General features: G+C 43.4%; 1 protein-coding gene and 1 long non-coding RNA gene across 6 annotated transcripts in view; one reads left to right on the top strand and one right to left on the bottom strand.

Annotated features, from left to right (window-relative positions):
* The window catches only part of LOC143440805 (uncharacterized), a 3,853-nt gene extending 1,386 nt beyond the window's left edge, over nt 1-2,467 (top strand). The window contains exons 2-3 of the long non-coding RNA XR_013108199.1: nt 1-90; nt 1,313-2,467. The exon at nt 1-90 is cut by the window's left edge and continues 167 nt beyond it. This is a non-coding gene — a long non-coding RNA (uncharacterized LOC143440805). The remainder of the gene's footprint in view (nt 91-1,312) is intronic.
* Znf583 (zinc finger protein 583) overlaps nt 1-10,182 on the bottom strand; it is a 21,419-nt gene extending 11,237 nt beyond the window's left edge. Inside the window, exons 1-5 of one of the 5 annotated variants that reach the window (XM_076927579.1) lie at nt 10,101-10,182; nt 8,139-8,200; nt 7,217-7,322; nt 4,506-4,632; nt 2,709-2,807 (exon numbers count right to left, since the gene is read on the bottom strand). In XM_076927579.1, the coding sequence (XP_076783694.1) occupies nt 2,709-2,807; nt 4,506-4,632; nt 7,217-7,243 (253 nt within the window). In that variant the 5' untranslated portion in view covers nt 7,244-7,322; nt 8,139-8,200; nt 10,101-10,182. Of the gene's footprint in view, nt 1-2,708; nt 2,808-4,505; nt 4,645-7,216; nt 7,323-8,138; nt 8,201-10,100 lie in introns of those variants that run through there. The other 4 variants (XM_076927580.1, XM_076927581.1, XM_076927583.1 and 1 more) reach the window with 4 other exon arrangements.
* Between the last annotated feature and the right edge of the window lie 6,891 nt (nt 10,183-17,073).

Raw genomic sequence — 17,073 nt, 5'->3', positions numbered from 1 at the left:
AGAACAGAAACACAAAATAAACCCACATGCTGGATCTTGAAAAGTGAAACGGATTTGTGAATTAGCAACCTAACACATCATTTCTAAATGGTAAGTATATCCAATAAAAAATTAAAACTGCAAACTATCATAGCTATAAAAAAGTTAGGAGATTATTTTGCTCTGGTTCATGGATATAAATCTGATAACTTAAATAAAAAAGAATAACTACTAGACAAATACATATACATAAAACATAATCAAAGAAACTATAGGGACTATTAACTACCTAGGATGTTGAGAAAATTCGCACACATCTCCTTCCCCAAAAAGCCTCAGTACTGGGTGTTACTTTCAGCCTCTAAGGACAGGTGTACCATTCAGTCAGTGTCTCTAACCAGACTTTCTAGGTCTGTCTTTCAGTTCAATTACAACCTGCTTTCTATACCCTTAATCTCACTCTCTCTCTGTCTGTCCCTCCTAAAACAGAATATCCTATATCCCAGGTGGGCCCGGGATTCACTATGTATCTGAGAATGACCTTTAACTCCTGATCCCCTTGCCTCTGCCTCCCCAGTGCTGGGATTACAGGTGTGCACCACCACGGCAGGCTAAGAGTGCTGGTAACCAGCCCAGGATTTCACCAAAATGGGGTGCGCACTCTATTGGCTGAGCTACACACCTCGGAGTTCTTAGTATCTACAGCTGAGCTCATCTCTCCTCCTACCAACCCATGCTCTTCTGACTGTGTCCATTTCATGTTATCAGCCAAACTTGAAAATAAGCTTGGAGAGTGCTTTCCTCTCTCTCTCTCTCTCTCTCTCTCTCTCTCTCTCTCTCTCTCTCTCTCTCTCTCTCTCTCTCTCTCTCTCTCTCTGTGTGTGTGTGTGTGTGTGTGTGCGCCCATAGTATACGATAGAGTTTATTCAGGGCATGGGGAGGAGAGTTAAGAGCAGAGGCAGAGAAAGGCAGAGAGAGTAGAGAAGTAGAGACCAGCCATGAACACGTAGAGAGGGGAAGGGAGGTGGAGAAGGGAAGAGCCCAAGAGGGCAAGAAAGGTTTATATTTATTTCTTTGGTATTTTGAGATAGGGCTTCTCTGTGTTGCCTTGGCTGTCTCTGATGGTTTATAAGCTTGTGAATAACTCACAAGATTAAGCAAGATGCTGTGCTCAAAGCAGAGACTCAGTGGAGTAAGTGAAAGAAAGAAAGAAAGAAAGAAAGAAAGAAAGCAAGCAAGCAAGCATCAATCTTTCAGTCTTTTAAAATGAGTGATTGTAAGGAACAGTGAGTCCAGGTTTTCATTTTATTTTTCTTATTCTTTTTTAATGCAGTGAATCAACTTGTGCAACACTACAAAACAAAAGGACAAGATTGGCTGTGACATCTGGATTCAGGGAAGAGGGACAGGCTTACTCTCAGCACCTCTTCCCAGACCTTGATGCTACGTATTATATTTAGTCTTTAAATTGTCGTGTGCTGGGTTGGGGAGATAGCTTAGTACTTAATTAAGAGCACTTGCTGATCTTCTGGGGGACTGAGTTTGACCTCAAGCAAATATGAGGTGTCTAACAACCAGGTGTAACTAGTTCCCATACCCTCTCCTGGCTTCTGTGAGCACTGCACACACGTGGTACACTGACATACATGCAGGCAAAACACCCACATACATAATAATAAGAATGAATGACTCTTTTTAAAAGATTGTCACATGCTGTATAACCCCACCGAAAAGCTAATTCCAGATGTATAGTTAGTCCATTCACTTCAGACTCAAGCATGCATGTCTTAAGAGTGTCCTCCAAGACCTCTTGTCTGGGGGTGGGCTGGCTCTTCCAACTCAACTCTGAATAGCCTCCAAGAGGAACACCATATTCACTGTGCTGGAGAGAGAACTCAGCAGGTAAGCATGCCTGCAGCTCTTGCAAAGGCTCTAGGTTCAGTTCCTATCACCCAGACAGTAATTTATAACTGGCAATAAGTCCAGGTCCGGGCATGACTTCCTCTTCTGGCCTCAGCACATACTGCATGTGGTATACTTACATCCCATGCAGACAAAACACTCATAAAATAAAAATAACTCCTGTAAAAGGAGAACAGCATGTCCTAGAGAATAGGAGGAGAATTGCTAGAGAGAAAACACTGTGTCCTGGAACACAGCTAGGAGGTAAACATTCCCAGGAGCCTTCCCAAAGCAGCTACTGTCTAGCCTACGATATAAAACTGCCTGTGGTGACAACGGCTAACTGGAAGTCTCAGTCTCAATTCGGAGGCTATCTGCCTGGAACCCTCCATGTCAATCAGGAGGTCCCGTTGATTTTGGCTTCTGATCTGATGCTCCAATGTCTTTTTGCAGCTTGCTGTTTTTTTCTTTTACTGTCTCAGGCTGTGCACCTAATAACTCTCTCACTCTAAACCAGGAGCTTGGCACGACAGCCCACCAGCTACACCAGTGGTTCTCAACCTGGGGGTCGTGACTCCCTACTCTTCCACAGGGATTGCCTAAGATTGTTGGAAAACATACATATTTACAGTAAGATTCACAACAGTTGCAAGATCATAGTTATGAAGTAGCATCAAAAATAATTTTGTTTGGAGTTACTACAACATGAGGAACTATGCAAAGGGCCACAGCATTAGGAAGGTTGAGAACCACTGATCTTTATGGACCAGATGCTTTAATAAAACTGACTCCAAAGGCGCCTTCCTCCCCAGGTCATCCCCACTCACCAGGACATGTGTCTCTCGCTCCCTTCTTCTGCACCATCCAGGGGTCTTTTCCTTGTTCCAGTAATGAGATCACGGCTGGTTTGTAAATAGGAATTCCTGCTTCCAAGAAACACAAGAGGAATTAGCCACTCTCAGAGATCAGATCAAGCTTGCTTCATCAGGAAGGTGGCAGCTGAGGAAGATGGGAAATATTCTTTAGAATAAATGGCAAGAAAGAGTAGTCTAAAAAAGCTGTAATTCTGTAAAATGTAAGGAACTGGGGGTGGAGGGAACGATTCTCTTTGAACTTTTGGACTGGGTTTGCCAGGTTGCCCAGGCTGTTCCCCTACCCCTGACTGTGCTGGTTATTCATGGTTGACAATTTGACTACATATGGAATTGACTAAAACCCAAGTGGCTGGGTATACCTGTAAGGAACTTGTTTCTAAAGCATTTGAAGTGGGGAGACCATCCCCCACCCACCCCCACCCCCCCTTTTTTTTTTTTTTTTTTTTGAGACAGGGCTTCTGTGTAGCCATGGCTGTCCTGGAACTTGCTCTGTGGACCAGGCTGGCCTCGACGAACAAACTCACAGAGATTCGCCTGCTTCTGCCTCCTGAATGCTGGGATTAAAGGCATGTGCCACCCCTGCTCTGTGGGAAGACTCATTTTTAATTCAGATCTTTCTCTCTGACAGTTCATTCCTTCATTGGCATTAGAGCCTACCTCTTTGAGATTCTGGTGTATACTGAAGACCAGCTGAGACATCCAGCCTCATGGCCTGAACAACTATGGGATTCTTGGAACTTCAGTTGGTAGACAGCTATTGTTGGACTAGCTAGACCACAGCCTGTAAGGCATTCTAATAAGTCCCTATATATAATGAATGCACACACACACACACACACACACACACACACACACACACACACACACGAGTATGTATACATATATGTATATACATATATATTCACTAATCCCATCAGTTCTGTTCCCCTAGAGCAGTGGTTTTCGACCTATGGGTTATGACCCCTCTAGGATTTAGGGGTCACCTAAAACCATCAGAAAACAGAGATACTTACATTACAATCCCTAACAGTAGCAAAGTTACAGTTATGAAGTAGGAACAAAAATAATTTTACGGTTGGGGATGTCCATAACATTAGGAAGCATATTAAAGGGTTGCAGCATTAGGAAGGTTGAGAAGCACTGCTCTAGAGAACCCTGACTAACACACCAGCCCTCAGAACTACAGGCATGTGTCACTATATGGCTTAAGAAAGAGGAATCAGACAAATAAAATGGCTCAGTGGGAAAAGTGTGTGTTGTGTAAGCCTGGTGACCTGAGTTCCACTCTCAGAGCCCCTAAAAAGGTGGGAGAGAGAACTGACTTCGCATGCACACTGTGGCATGTGCACACAATTCCCCAACACACACGCACACACAAACACTCACACATAGTCACACACATACACATTCACACACACACATTTACACACACATAAGTACATACACATACAAACACACATGCACATACACACACATACAAAACACACACATATACGTCTACACACATTCACATACACACATACGTGTACACACACACGTGTACACACCTATACACACATACATACACATACAAACACATATATACTCACACATCTACACACAGACACACACAAAGAAAAAGGGGGAGAGAGAGTTAAATATAATTTTTAAAATTTTTAATAAAAAGGGGAAATTTAGTACAACAACCCAGAGGCATCTCAGAGACACTGCACAGAACACAGACTTGGGATTCAATAGAGACTGCCTTACCCAGCAACACCAGGCTCCTATAGTTCTCCAGTGTCACCTTCCTGTACAAGTCTCTCTGTGTGTCACTCAGCCATTGCCATTCCTCCTGAGTGAAATTTACAGACACATCCTCAAATGTCAGCAAATCCTGAAATGACATAAATGTATTCTGGTTCAAGTCCTCACACAGGCCTCGGTTTACTAGTTAGAGCTGGACATGACAGCACATATCTGTAACCTCAGCGCTCAGGAGGCAGAGGTTGGAGGCCCAGAGTTTCAGGGCAACCAGGGCTGCATAGTGAGTTCAAAGCTACCGTGTAAGACCTAGTCTCAAACAAACAACACAATACAACACAACAGAGAAGGGTTAGCACCAGCTAAACTGTGTACACTCTGGTAGAAGCAAAAAAAAAAAAAAAAAAAAAAAAAAAAAAAAAAACCCAACTTTTTAAAAAGACAGCCTGGTATGAGGTTCAGGGCTGTCTTGAATTCACAACCCTTCTGTCTCAGCTTTCCAAGCGCTAAGATTATGTGTCTATCTCTCTTTGTTTCTCCTTTCTCTCTCTGTCTGTCTCCTTCTCTCTCAATTGGGTACAGCTACACAAGAGTTCAAGCTGGACTCTTGGTCTTTCTGTCCAAGCCTCTCAAGTGCTGGACTTACAGGTATGGCCACTCTAAGCCCCTCAAGGTGCAAGTACCCACCCCCCACTTCCACTATTCTAGCTGCTATAATGGCTGTTTCCAGCACCTGGTAACACAGTGGTCAAGCTCTGCTCTATAGGAAAAAAAAAAAACCCAAGATCAGGCCACAGAAAACACCAATCCCTGAACTTGACCCAAGATCAGACCACAAAAATCCCACTAATCCTAAGCCACCCTGGAAAACGCCAACCCCAACCACCAAGAAACCCTACATAAAGCTGGTCTTCTGCTCGGTACTTTGCTGCTTCTCACTGGAGCAGAGGTGGCCACCCTGTGTGAATCTCCCAATAACTCTCTTGTGTGAGGTTCGTTGTTTGCTGTGACTCTGGTATTTCTTGGCTCCTGACTACCAGGATACCTTTCCCTTCAGAGCTGCAACGCTTTCAGCCATCACCAGCCAGTACCTTACATTCTTTAAAAAAATGCATGTCGAGTAATCGCCATGCTTGCTTTGGTATTCCCTTATGGGAAGTATATAACTTCTGATAAACTGTCTACTGCTGGAGAAGAGACTCACCATATATATTACCTACGTATCCTGATAGGTAACACTAAAACCAATAATGTACAGCAACAGGGGATTCATACTAAATGCCAAAGAACTTCTTAAAAAAAAAAAAAAAAACAGGATACACTGGGGCAGGAAAAAAAAAGAGTATTATATAGAAAGTAATGGATACATATTATAATAGACACTTAAGAATTTATGGAGATTATGTGTAATTAATTAGATGTATCTAAACAAAGCAGCAAACAGCAGAATGTTAGGTTTAAACATACACCTGTCAGTAATAATAGTGAAAATGTACTAATTAAAAGACTGTCAGGCTTGACTTTCAAAACCCAATCAACTACAGTCTCTTTGTGACAAGAATACTTTAAAATATAATCTTTATTGACAATAACTAATTTTTAAAAAAACTTACTTATGTGTTTTATTTATGTATATGAGTGTTTTGTCTACACATATGTCTGTTTGCTGTATGTGTGTCTGTTGCCCATTGAGGCCAGAAAAGGGCATCAGATCCCCTAGATGTTTGTGGGTGCTGGGACTCAAACAAGGACAGCCAGTAGTCTTAGCATGTGTGTGTGTGTATGTATTCATACATGTATACATATATATGTCATATATGTTATCACACACACACACACACACACACACACAATACATTCTCTAAAACAGAGATATACTTGAGAGGGGGAAAGGTAACCTTACCCTATGAATATGCCACGCACCTCATCAATAGTCACAGAATAGAGACCCGACTGTGGTGGTATTCTGCCTTTGGAAACAGCAATCCCTATCCTTTCCCTGCTGGAGTAATGCACATCAGCATATTAATATATAATTAAACTGGGTAGACACCAAATGCATGAAAAGAAAGACAGTGTCTGCTTTTATTTATCACAGCACTCAGTAGAGTGGGAAAATGTCTTCAATTCTTACACATTCTGCATACTTGCATTTGTTTCTGGGTATTATATATGCATCTTTAAATGTTTCCTTCCGACTCTATGTCATACTACTTATTTTAGTTATTGTAGAAATATTTTTGTAATGTTTTAAAAATACAGGCGCGGGGGCTTGAAATTAAGAGCACCTTCTGCTCTTCCAGAGGTCCTGAGTTCAATTCCCGGCAACCACATGGTGGCTCACAACCATCTGTAATGGGATCTGATGACCTCTTCTGGTGTGTCTGAAAAGAGAGCATTCATACACATAAAATAAACTAATAAATCTTCAAAAAAAAAAAAAAAAAAAAACCTCCATACAAGCTCAATGATTTGGAGATAGGCTCAGTAGTTAAGAGCACTGGCTGCTGTTGCAGTAGACACAGGTTCCAGTTCCCAGCAACTACACGGCAGCTCACAATCATCTGTAAGTCTCGTTCTAGGGGACTGACACCCTTTTCTGACCTTCTGAAGCACTGTGTGTATGTGCTGTATATACATGCAAACAAGCACCCATAAAATAATAATAATAAATATTCAAATAAAATATAGACTCAAGTGTTTCTTCTTCTACTCACCCCACAACAAATGTCTTTTTTAGCCATTATTTCCAAGGTGGAGGCAGGAGGATTGAGAGCTCAAGATCATTCTTAGTTGCAGAGTGCTTTGAATCCCAGCTTGGCTCTACAATAAGGCACTATGTCAATATATTTTCCATAATGGTTTCATTAGTTAACTAACTGGATTGCCCAGGATATGCTGGGCTGTGAACTGCTACTAACTCAGAGTATCTCTAAAAGAAGACATTGCTGTTCTCATACAGTCTTCATGAAGCACTAAGACAAATGCTGCTTGAGCCTAGATGCACTTTCCTGATCAAGATTTGAGCTGGGTGGTGGTAGTGCACAAATTTGGGAGGTAGAGGCAGACAGATTTCTCTGAGTTCAAGGTCAGCTTGGTCTACAGATTGAGTTCCAGAACAGCCAGGGCTACACAGAGAAACCCTGTCTTGGAAGACAAAAACAAAACAACAACACCACCAATTTAATGCACTGGATTTCTGGAAATCATCTTGAACATGAATTTTTGCCAAATGCCCTAACTCTGGGCATCAAAAAGCCCTCCAATTTCCTTTCAAACCCGAGATTGTAGAGAAAAGCTCCTTGCTACCAATCACAAATAAACTCATCTCCACCCCTAACACCCACAACTTCAGCTTACATAATCCCAAGAATGTATCTCTGCCTCATTAGAGTTCCTAAGAGCACTGAGCCCACAGGCGAGGCTGAACGAGTCCTTGAATCAAGAAGCAGATGCTGGCTGGGGATAAAGGTGCCCTTAGACTTTGGGGGGGCTTTCTTTTGTGTGGTAATGGAGAACAAGAGCAAGTCTCTGGAGAGATGAGATTTTCGTTGGGCTGCTGAATTCAGAAGTCAAAATGTTCCTTCAGCCTGACTGAAAAATAAGGTGGCATTTCAGGGGAAAAGAAACGCTTCTCACCTTGGACATGGCGTTAAAGCTTCAAGAATATATGACTGCGTTTCTGGGAGCAGGGCGATGTCCTGAGAAAGTAGAGATGGAAAGAAAAAAGAAACTGTAAGTTCCAGGTGTATCCTGCAGCCCCACATCTCATGTCCTTTCTCCTCCCTCCACAGACATGCATTTGAGGTATCCTTACATTTAACAATGCTTTTCCTACGTACTTTGTAGCTCCAGGACTCATCATATATTTTATGTCTAAGTTATCTCTTTCACTTATGTCTTCGTAATTACAGACTGACACTATCAGCTAAGAATTGTCTACCCTTTCACACAGGAAGGTTTTCATCATTGAAGATACATAAGGTGACAGTTGAAAAAATAACTGAGCCAAACTGGGAACTAGACTGGAATAATTTACAGTGTATAGATGCTGCTGCTAAAAGGAACTATGTCTCCACCCTTTCTAGAAGGATGGGATAGAAGCTATCAAGTGAAGCTACGTTGCAGAGTGGGCAACAGAGGAACTGTGTGATCTGGAAGACACTGGACCAGGATCAGGACACCTTGCTAATGAACCTTACCCCCACGACATCTCATACTACCACACATTCTCCAGCACTGTCTGTCTCAGTTACACTGTCTTAGGCTCAATGGCAAAGCCTGTACACTGTCAGCCCATACGTTGTCACAGGCTCCATCCCAGCTGGCAGCAAAAGCCTCACTGTAATAGTGTCACAGAGTCCCAAATGAAGCCTCACGCTCACATCCACAGTGGCATAGTCGAACATGACTCTTACAGCCTGCCATGGTGTCACCGTGTCACAGGGCACCCACACAAGGCGCTATCTCATAGAGTCCCATACATTCTCAAAGCCTCTCACGGCCTCATCATTCATACACTCCACATGCTGTCGCAGGCCCCTACGTACCTGGTGGCATAGTCTTGTGCAGTCACACACACACACACACACACACACACACACACACACACACACACCCTTATGGCCTCTCACAGTCTCATACACTGTCACAGGCCCTTCAACACAGGGACGTGGACTCATAGTACGACACCCATTGTCCCAGCCTCTCTCTCTAGGTCATATGGCCAGTATTCAGTCTCACAAACTGTCACAGGCTCTGACAGCACTACTGGCACAGTCTTAAAAAGTATTCAGCCCCAGGCCTTCACAACAAAGTGGCTTGGTCTCAACCCTGTCAGATGGGTCTCCAAACACATTCTCCCACATGGAGAGAGCCCTACGCTGTCACATACAGTCAACACGCTGTCACAACCCCTCAGTCTCATAGACTATGCAGTCTCAGTCACAGGCCTCTCATACACAAGGTGTGGGCTGACACTGTCACTCAGATCCCCACTCCAAAGGGCTCACATATAATACAGCCTACCCTGTGCACTCACCCACAATGTCACAGCCTTTCAGTCTTACACAGTGTATGCAGTAACAGATCAACCTCACATGGTGGGGGGGGGGTGTCTCACTCTGTCATATGAGTCTTGAAACCCATCCTCCCACATGATCCCTTATATTGTCACATACTGTCATACACAATGTCACAGCCTCCCCGGTGTAATCACATACAGTGTCACAGTCTTTCAGCCTTACAGAGTATTCAGTCACAGGTCCCCTCATGCAAGTGAGTGGTCTCACACTGTCAACACACATAACCACCTCAGCCTCACACAGAGTGCACGCTCAGCCACAGTCACTCAGGTCCTCCCACACATTCCCCCAGCACGATCACACACTGCCACAAAGCCTCTCTCAGTTTCATGCCATTTCCATTCTCACAGTCACAGGCTCCCCCCCCCCCCATTACGGTGCTGTCCCATAATGTCACCTACACTGTCACAGCCTCAGTCTCACAAAGTTGTAACCTTACAGTCATAGGCCCCTCCTACACGGTGGCGTGGTCTCGCACGGTCCCGCTGATCCCGCCACACATTCTCCCACACGGTACCTTGCTCCTCACCGAGCGTCTCCTCAGTCCTCCCCACCTCTTTCTCGGCGCCGAGGCAGGATCTGGCCCGGGCCGGGGCTCGATCTCGCGGCGCCGGTAGAGCTCACAAAGGCGCGGCTGCGGAGCGGCTCCACGCAAGGGCCTCTGGGAGGTGGAGTCCTGCGCTGGACTGGAGCGGCGTAGGGCATGCTGGGAACGCCTTTTAGGGCGCGGCTTTCGGGGGGCGGGGCTCCTAGAGTTTCTGCAGAATTCAGTCCCTTCCCTTCCGGTCATCAGAACCAGCACTCACTGAGGCTGCTTGCTCTACCGGGTCTCTTAGACGGGGCGGAGTCGGGGTGGGGATGGGGGGGGGGAGGGGACTGTGCTCGAACACGCATGCGCAGTGCTAGCTGCCTGGTGCCCTGTCCAGAGCAGCGAATGAAAATGGGTTCGTCTTGTGGTTCAAGGCCCACGTTGCTGGGTTTTTCTCTCTCGTTCGTTTGTTTGTTTACCTTCTCTCTGCCTTACCTTTTCACGCATCATCCATTACGCGCCTTCTGTATGTCAGACTCTTGGCGTGGACACCATGGACACAACAGTGAACCCCACCTGACCAAATTCTTCATCCTTAGGGAACCAACGTAGACTGGGGAGGGAGTGGGCTAGGCTGTAACCCAATGGCAGAGCCCCTGCCTAGCTAGCATGCTTGAAGCCCTAGGTTAAGTCAGCCATGAAAAAAAAATACTGCTAGAAAAAAAAAAAGAGGAGGTTAAATATTTTTTGTATAGTATTCTTTTTAAATTAAATGTATTTATTCTTACCAACCCAATATCAGCCCTTCCTCTCCTCCCAGTACCCCCTCACGCAAGTCCTCCCCCCATGTCACCTTCCCCCTTTTGGAGAAGGAGAAACCACTTCTCTGGGTATGAACTCCACCGAACCCCGACCCCAACAAGTCACTGCTGGACTAGGCACATTCTCTCCCACTGAGGCCAGATAAGGCTGTCCATTTAGGGGCAGGGTCCACAGGCAGGCAAGCAGCAGGCTCAGGGACAACCCCTGCTCAAATTGTTGGGGGGCCCCCACATGAAGACCAAGCCTCTCATCTACATATGAGCAAGGGTCTAGGTCCAGCCCGAGCTCTGTCTTTGGTTGGTGATTCAGTCTCTGGTAGGCCCCAAGGGTCCAGGTTAGGTGACTCTGTTGTCTTCCTTTGGAGTCCATGTCCCTTTCGGGTCCCTCAATCTTTCTCCTAACTCTTCATTAAGATTCGAAGAGCTCCGTCTAATGTTTGGGTGTGAGTCTCTGCGTCTTTTTCGTTTGGCTGCTCGATGGAGCCTCTCTGAGTATAGTCATGCTAGGTCCCTGTCTGCAAACATAATAGGTATCTTAATCGTACTAGAGATTGGTTCTTGCCCATGGAATGGGTCTCAACTTAGATTGGTCATTGGTTGGCCATTCCCTCCACTTCTGCTCCATCCTTGTCTCTGCACATCTTGTGAGCAGGACACATTTTGGGCCGAAGGCTTTGGGGGTGGGTTGCTATCCTTATCTTTCCACTGAGAGTCCTGCCTGACTACAGGAAGTGGCCACTTTAGGATCCATATCCCCCACTGTTAGGAATCTCAGCTAGAGTTTCTTCATTAGGCCCTCTGGGGCCTCTCTTCATCCCAGGCCTCTGGCATGTCCTAGAGATTGCCCCACCCCCAGCGGATCTCCCTTCTCTGTCCCTTGCTCTCCCTACATATAATCTCTCTCCTCCCCACCCCATCCCCTCTTCTACCTAGTTACCTCCTTCCATCAACCTCTGATACCTATTTTGTTTCTCTTCTGAGAAAAATCCAACCATCCTCCCTTGGGCCCTCCTTGTTATTTGGGTTCGTTGGTTCTGTTGATTATATCTGGTTATCCTGTACTTTATAGATAATACCCACTTATAAGTGATTACTTACCATGCATGTCCTTTTGGATCTGGGTTACCTCACTCAAGATGATATTTTCTAGTTCCATCGATTCGCCTGTGAAATTCATGATGCCCTTGTTTTTAATAGCTGAGTAGTATTCCATTGTGAAGATATACCACATTTTCTGTATCCATTCTTCAGTTGAGAGAAATCTAGGTTGTTTTCAGTTTCGGGCTATTACAAATAAAGATTCTATGAACATAGTTGAGCAAGTGTCCTTGTGGGAGGTGGAATATCTTTTGGGTACATGCCTAGGAGTTGTATAGCTGGGTCTTGAGGTAAAACTATTCCCAATCTTCTGAGAAACCACCAAATTGACTTCCAGAGTGGTTGTACAAGTCTGCATTCCCACCACCTGTGGAAGAGTGTTCCCCTTGCTCCACACCCTCACCAGTATGTGCTGTCCTTTGAGTTTTTGATCTTAGCCATGATGGGTGTGAGGTGGAATCTCAGAGTTGTTTTGATCTGCATTTCCCTGATGACTAAGGATGTTAAACATTTATGTTTAGCTATGGACCTCATTTTTAATTGAGTTATTTGGATTGTTGATGTCTAACTTCTTGAGTTCTTTGTATATTTTGTATACTACCCCTGTAATATCCTGTAATATCCCTGTAATGAGTTCCCAATCTGTAGGGTGTTGTTCTGTCCTAATGATGGTGTCCCTTGACTTACAGAAGCTTTTCAGTTTCATGAGGTCCCATTAATTAATTTATGACCTTAGTGCCTAAGTCACTGATGTTCTGTTAGGAAGTTGTCTCTTGTACCAACAAGCTCAAGGCTATCCCCCACTTTCTGTTCTCTTAGATTAAGTGTGTCTGGTTTTATGTTGAGGTCTTCGATCCACTTGGGCTTGAGTTTTGTGCAGGGTGATAGATATGCATCTATTTGGATTCTTCTACATGCTGACAACCAGTTGACTAGCAACATTTGTTGAAGATGCTTTCTCTTTTCCAGTGTATGATTTTGGCTTCTTTGTCAAAGATCGAGCATCTGTAGGTGTGTGGGTTTATTTCTGGGTCTTCGGTTTGATTCCATTGATCTACCTGTCTGTTTCTATACTAATTAATACTAAGCAGTTTTTATTATAATTGCTCTGTAGTCCAGCTTGAAGTTAGGGATAGTGATACCTCCAGAAGATCTTTTATTGTTCAAGATCATTCTAGCTATCCTGTATTTTTGTTTTTCCATATGCAGTTGAGAATTGTTCTTTCAAGATCTGTGAAGAATTGTGTTGGAATTTTGATGTTGTATCTGTAGATTGCTTTTGGTAAGATGGCCATTTTCACTATGTTAATTCTACCCATCCACGAGCAAGGAGATCTTTCCATCTTCTGATATCTTCCTCAGTATCTTTCTTCAGAGACTTGAAGTTCTTGTCATACAGGTCTTTTACTTGCTTGGTCAAAGTTACACCAAGGTATGTTATGTTATTTGTGGTTATTGTGAAGGGTGTTGTTTCCCTAGCTTCTTTCTCAGCCTGTTTATTGCTTGTGTAGAGGAAGGCTACTGATTGCTTTTAGTCAATTTTGTATCTCGTCACTTTGCTGAAGCTATTTATCAGCTGTAGGAGTTGTATGGTAGAATTTTTGGGGTCACTCACATATACTATCATATCATCTGTGAATAGTGATACTTTGACTTTTTCCTTTATGAATGCATCCCCTTGATCTCCTCTAGTTGTCTTATTGCTAGAACTTCAAACACTATATTGAAGAGATATGGGGAAGTATGAAGTAGACAGCCTTGTCATGTCCCAGATTTTAGTGGAAATGCTTTAAATTTCCCTCCATTTAATTTGATGTTGGCTATTGGCTTGCTATATATTGCCTTTACTATGTTTAGGTATGGGCCTTATATCCCTGCAGTCTTCAAGACTTTGAAGGGCTGAAGAAATGGCTTAGTGGTTAAAAGCTCTGGCTGTTCTTCCAAAGGTCCTGAGTTCAATTCCCAGCAACCACATGGTGGCTTATAGCCATTCATAATGTGATTTGATGCCCTTGCCGGGCAGTGGTGGCCACATGCCTTTAATCCCAGCACTTGGGAGGCAGAGGCAGGCGGATTTCTGAGTTTGAGGCCAGCCTGGTCTACAGAGTGAGTTCCAGGACAGCCAGGGCTACACAGAGAAAAAAAAGACTTTGAAGGGGTGTTGAATTTTCTCAAATGCTTTTTCTGTACCTAGTGAGGTGATCATGTTTTTTTTTTCCATTCAGTTTGTTTATATGGTGGATTATTTTAATGGATTTCATATGTTGAACCATTCCTGCATCCCTAGGATGAAGCCTTTGATCATGGTGGATGATGTCTTTGATGTATTCTTGGATTCTGTTTGTGAGTATTTTATTGAGTATTTTTGTATCAATGTTAATTAGAGAAATAGGTCTGAAATTCTGTTTCTTTGTTGAGTCTTTGTGTGCTTTAGGTATCACTGTGACTGTGGCCTCATAGAATGAGTTTGGCGGTGTTCTTTCTGTTCATACTTTGTAGAATAGTTTGAGGAGTATTGGCATTACCTCCTCTTTGAAAGTCTGGTAGGATTCTGCACTAAAACTGTTTGGCCCTTGGCTTTTTTGGTTGGGAGACCTTTACTGACTGTTTTGATTTACTTAATGGTTATATGACTATTCAAATAGTTTATCTGATCTTGATTTGGTAGTAATTGGTGTCCATCTAGAAAATAATCCATTTCATTTAGACTTTTAAATTTTGTGACGTACAGGCTTTTGATGATTCTTTTAGTTTCCTCAGTGTCCATTATGTCCCCCTTTTCATTTCTGATATTGTTAATTTGGATACTGTCTCTCTACTTTTTGGTTAGTCTGGCTAAGGGTTTGTCTATCTTGATGATTTTCTCAAAGCACCAGCTCTTGGTTTGTTGATTCTTTGTATTCTCTTTGCTTCTGATTGATCTCAGTTCTGATTTCCTGCCCTCCTATCCTCCTGTGTGTGTTTGCTTGTTTTTTCTTTTTTTTCTAGAACTTTCAGATTTACTTTTAATTCATTATTATGAGAACTCTTCAGTTTCTTTATGAGGACACTCAGAGCTATGAGTTTTCCTCTTAGCACTGCTTTCATAGTGTCCCATAAGTTTGGGTTTGTTGTGCCTTCATTTTCATTAAATTCTATAAAGTCTTTAATTCTTTCTTCTCGGACCTGCTGATCGTTAAATAGAGAATTATTACGTTTCCACGAGTATGTAGGCATTCTCTTGTTTCAGTTGCTGTTGAAGTCCAGCCTTCATCCATGGTGATCTGATAAGATTCATGGGGTTATTTCAATTTTCTTGTATGTGTCGAGACTTGCTTTGTGACTGATTATATGGTTAGTTGTGGAGACGGTTCTGTGAGATGCTGAAAAGAAGTTATATTCTTTTTTGAAACATTCTATAGATATCCTTTAGGTCCATTTGAATCATAACTTCTGTTAGTTTTGTTATTTCTGTTTAGTTTCTATCTTAATGACCTGTCTATTGGTGAGAGTAGGATGTTGAAGTTTCCTATCACTAATGTGCAATGTTTAGTGTGTGATTTAAGTTTTGGTAGTGTTTCTTTTACGAGTGCAGGTGCCCTTGCATTTGGGGCATAGATGTTCAGAATTGATATGTCCTTGTGGTTGTTTGAGTATGGCTAGTTCAGGGAGCAGCACTATTTGGAGATGTGGCCTTGTTGGAGTAGCTGTGTCCTTGCTAGAGTAGGTGTGGCCTTGTTGGAGTAGGTGTGTCACTGTGGGTTTGGACTTTAAAACCCTCATCCTAGCTTCTTGGAAGCCAGTCTTCTCCTAGCAGCCTTCAGATGAAGATGTAAAACTCTCAGCTCCTCCTGTACCATGCTTGTAAGGGGAAGTTCTGTTGCTAAGGTCTAGTTTCATAATTGGTTCTTGATTTATCAATAAAGAAGGCTGAGAGCCAACTGCTTGGTAGAAGGTACATGTGGGACTTCTGAGTCCCAGGAGGAAAAAAAGGCAGATGCAAGAAAAGAGAGAAGGACTTTTCTGCCATGCCTTGGAGGAAATGGATGCTGAGATCATGTAAGGCCTTGGGGCAGCCAGGGTGTGCGGCCTCCCCTTTGAATGGATGGCCAAGGAGATTGGCAGGGGCTAGCTGATACAAGCCACTAAGTTTAGGGCAGGAGGAGAAACGGAGATAATTATTGATAAGGGCAAGTCTTTCCAGGCAGGAGATATCTGAGTCCAGCAATTGTGCTAGCTGGCAAGTTCTAAAATAATAAAGCTGTTTGTGTGCCCTGTATTCTTGGATTCTAAGGTCTCAGGAGTGGGCAAGTAATGTGACCTCTCCCAGAGCATAGGTGGGCAGAGAGAGAGGCGGGGTTGGGGCTGGTAGCAGCCGATCCTGGAGCCAAGCCAACACGGGCAGCAGCTCCCCGGCAAAGGTGGTACCTTGTTTTTAAAACCACATGCAACATATGTCTGCCTGGATGCTGCAGTGCTCTCCCGCCTTGCTGAACCTGTAAGCCAGCCACAAGTAAATGTTGTCCTAATAAGCCTTGCCTTGGTCATGGTGTCTGTTCACAGCAGTAAATCTCTAAGACAGTGCTCTAAGTGGATTTTTCCTTTGATGAGTATGAAGTATCTTTCACTGTCTCTTTTGATTACTTTTGGTTGAAAGTATATTAGTTATTAGAATGGCCGCTCCATCTTGTATATTGGGCCCATTTGCTTGGAAAACCTTTTTCCAGCCGTTTATACTGAGATAGATAATGACTATCTTTTTTTGCTGAGATACGTTTCTTGTATACAGCAGAATGATGGATTCTGTTTACACATCCACTCTGTTAGCCTCTGTCTTTTTTACTGGGGAATTGAGTCCATTGATATAGAGAGATATTAATAACCAATGATTGTTAGTTCCTGTTATTTTGATGTTGTTGGTGGTTGAGTGGTATGTTTGTGAGTGTTTCTCTTCTATTGGTTTTAATGGTGTGAAATTAATTTTTTTTGGTATAGTTAGCCTCCTTGTGTTGGATTTTCCTTCTAGACAGTGTTTTTTGTTTGTTTGTTTGTTTGTTTTTGTT

The sequence above is a fragment of the Arvicanthis niloticus genome, chromosome 30, assembly GCF_011762505.2.
Source record: "Arvicanthis niloticus isolate mArvNil1 chromosome 30, mArvNil1.pat.X, whole genome shotgun sequence".
Lineage (NCBI taxonomy): Eukaryota > Metazoa > Chordata > Mammalia > Rodentia > Muridae > Arvicanthis > Arvicanthis niloticus.
Note: the sequence above shows the minus strand (reverse complement) of the source record. Positions and strands in the feature narration are given on the sequence as shown.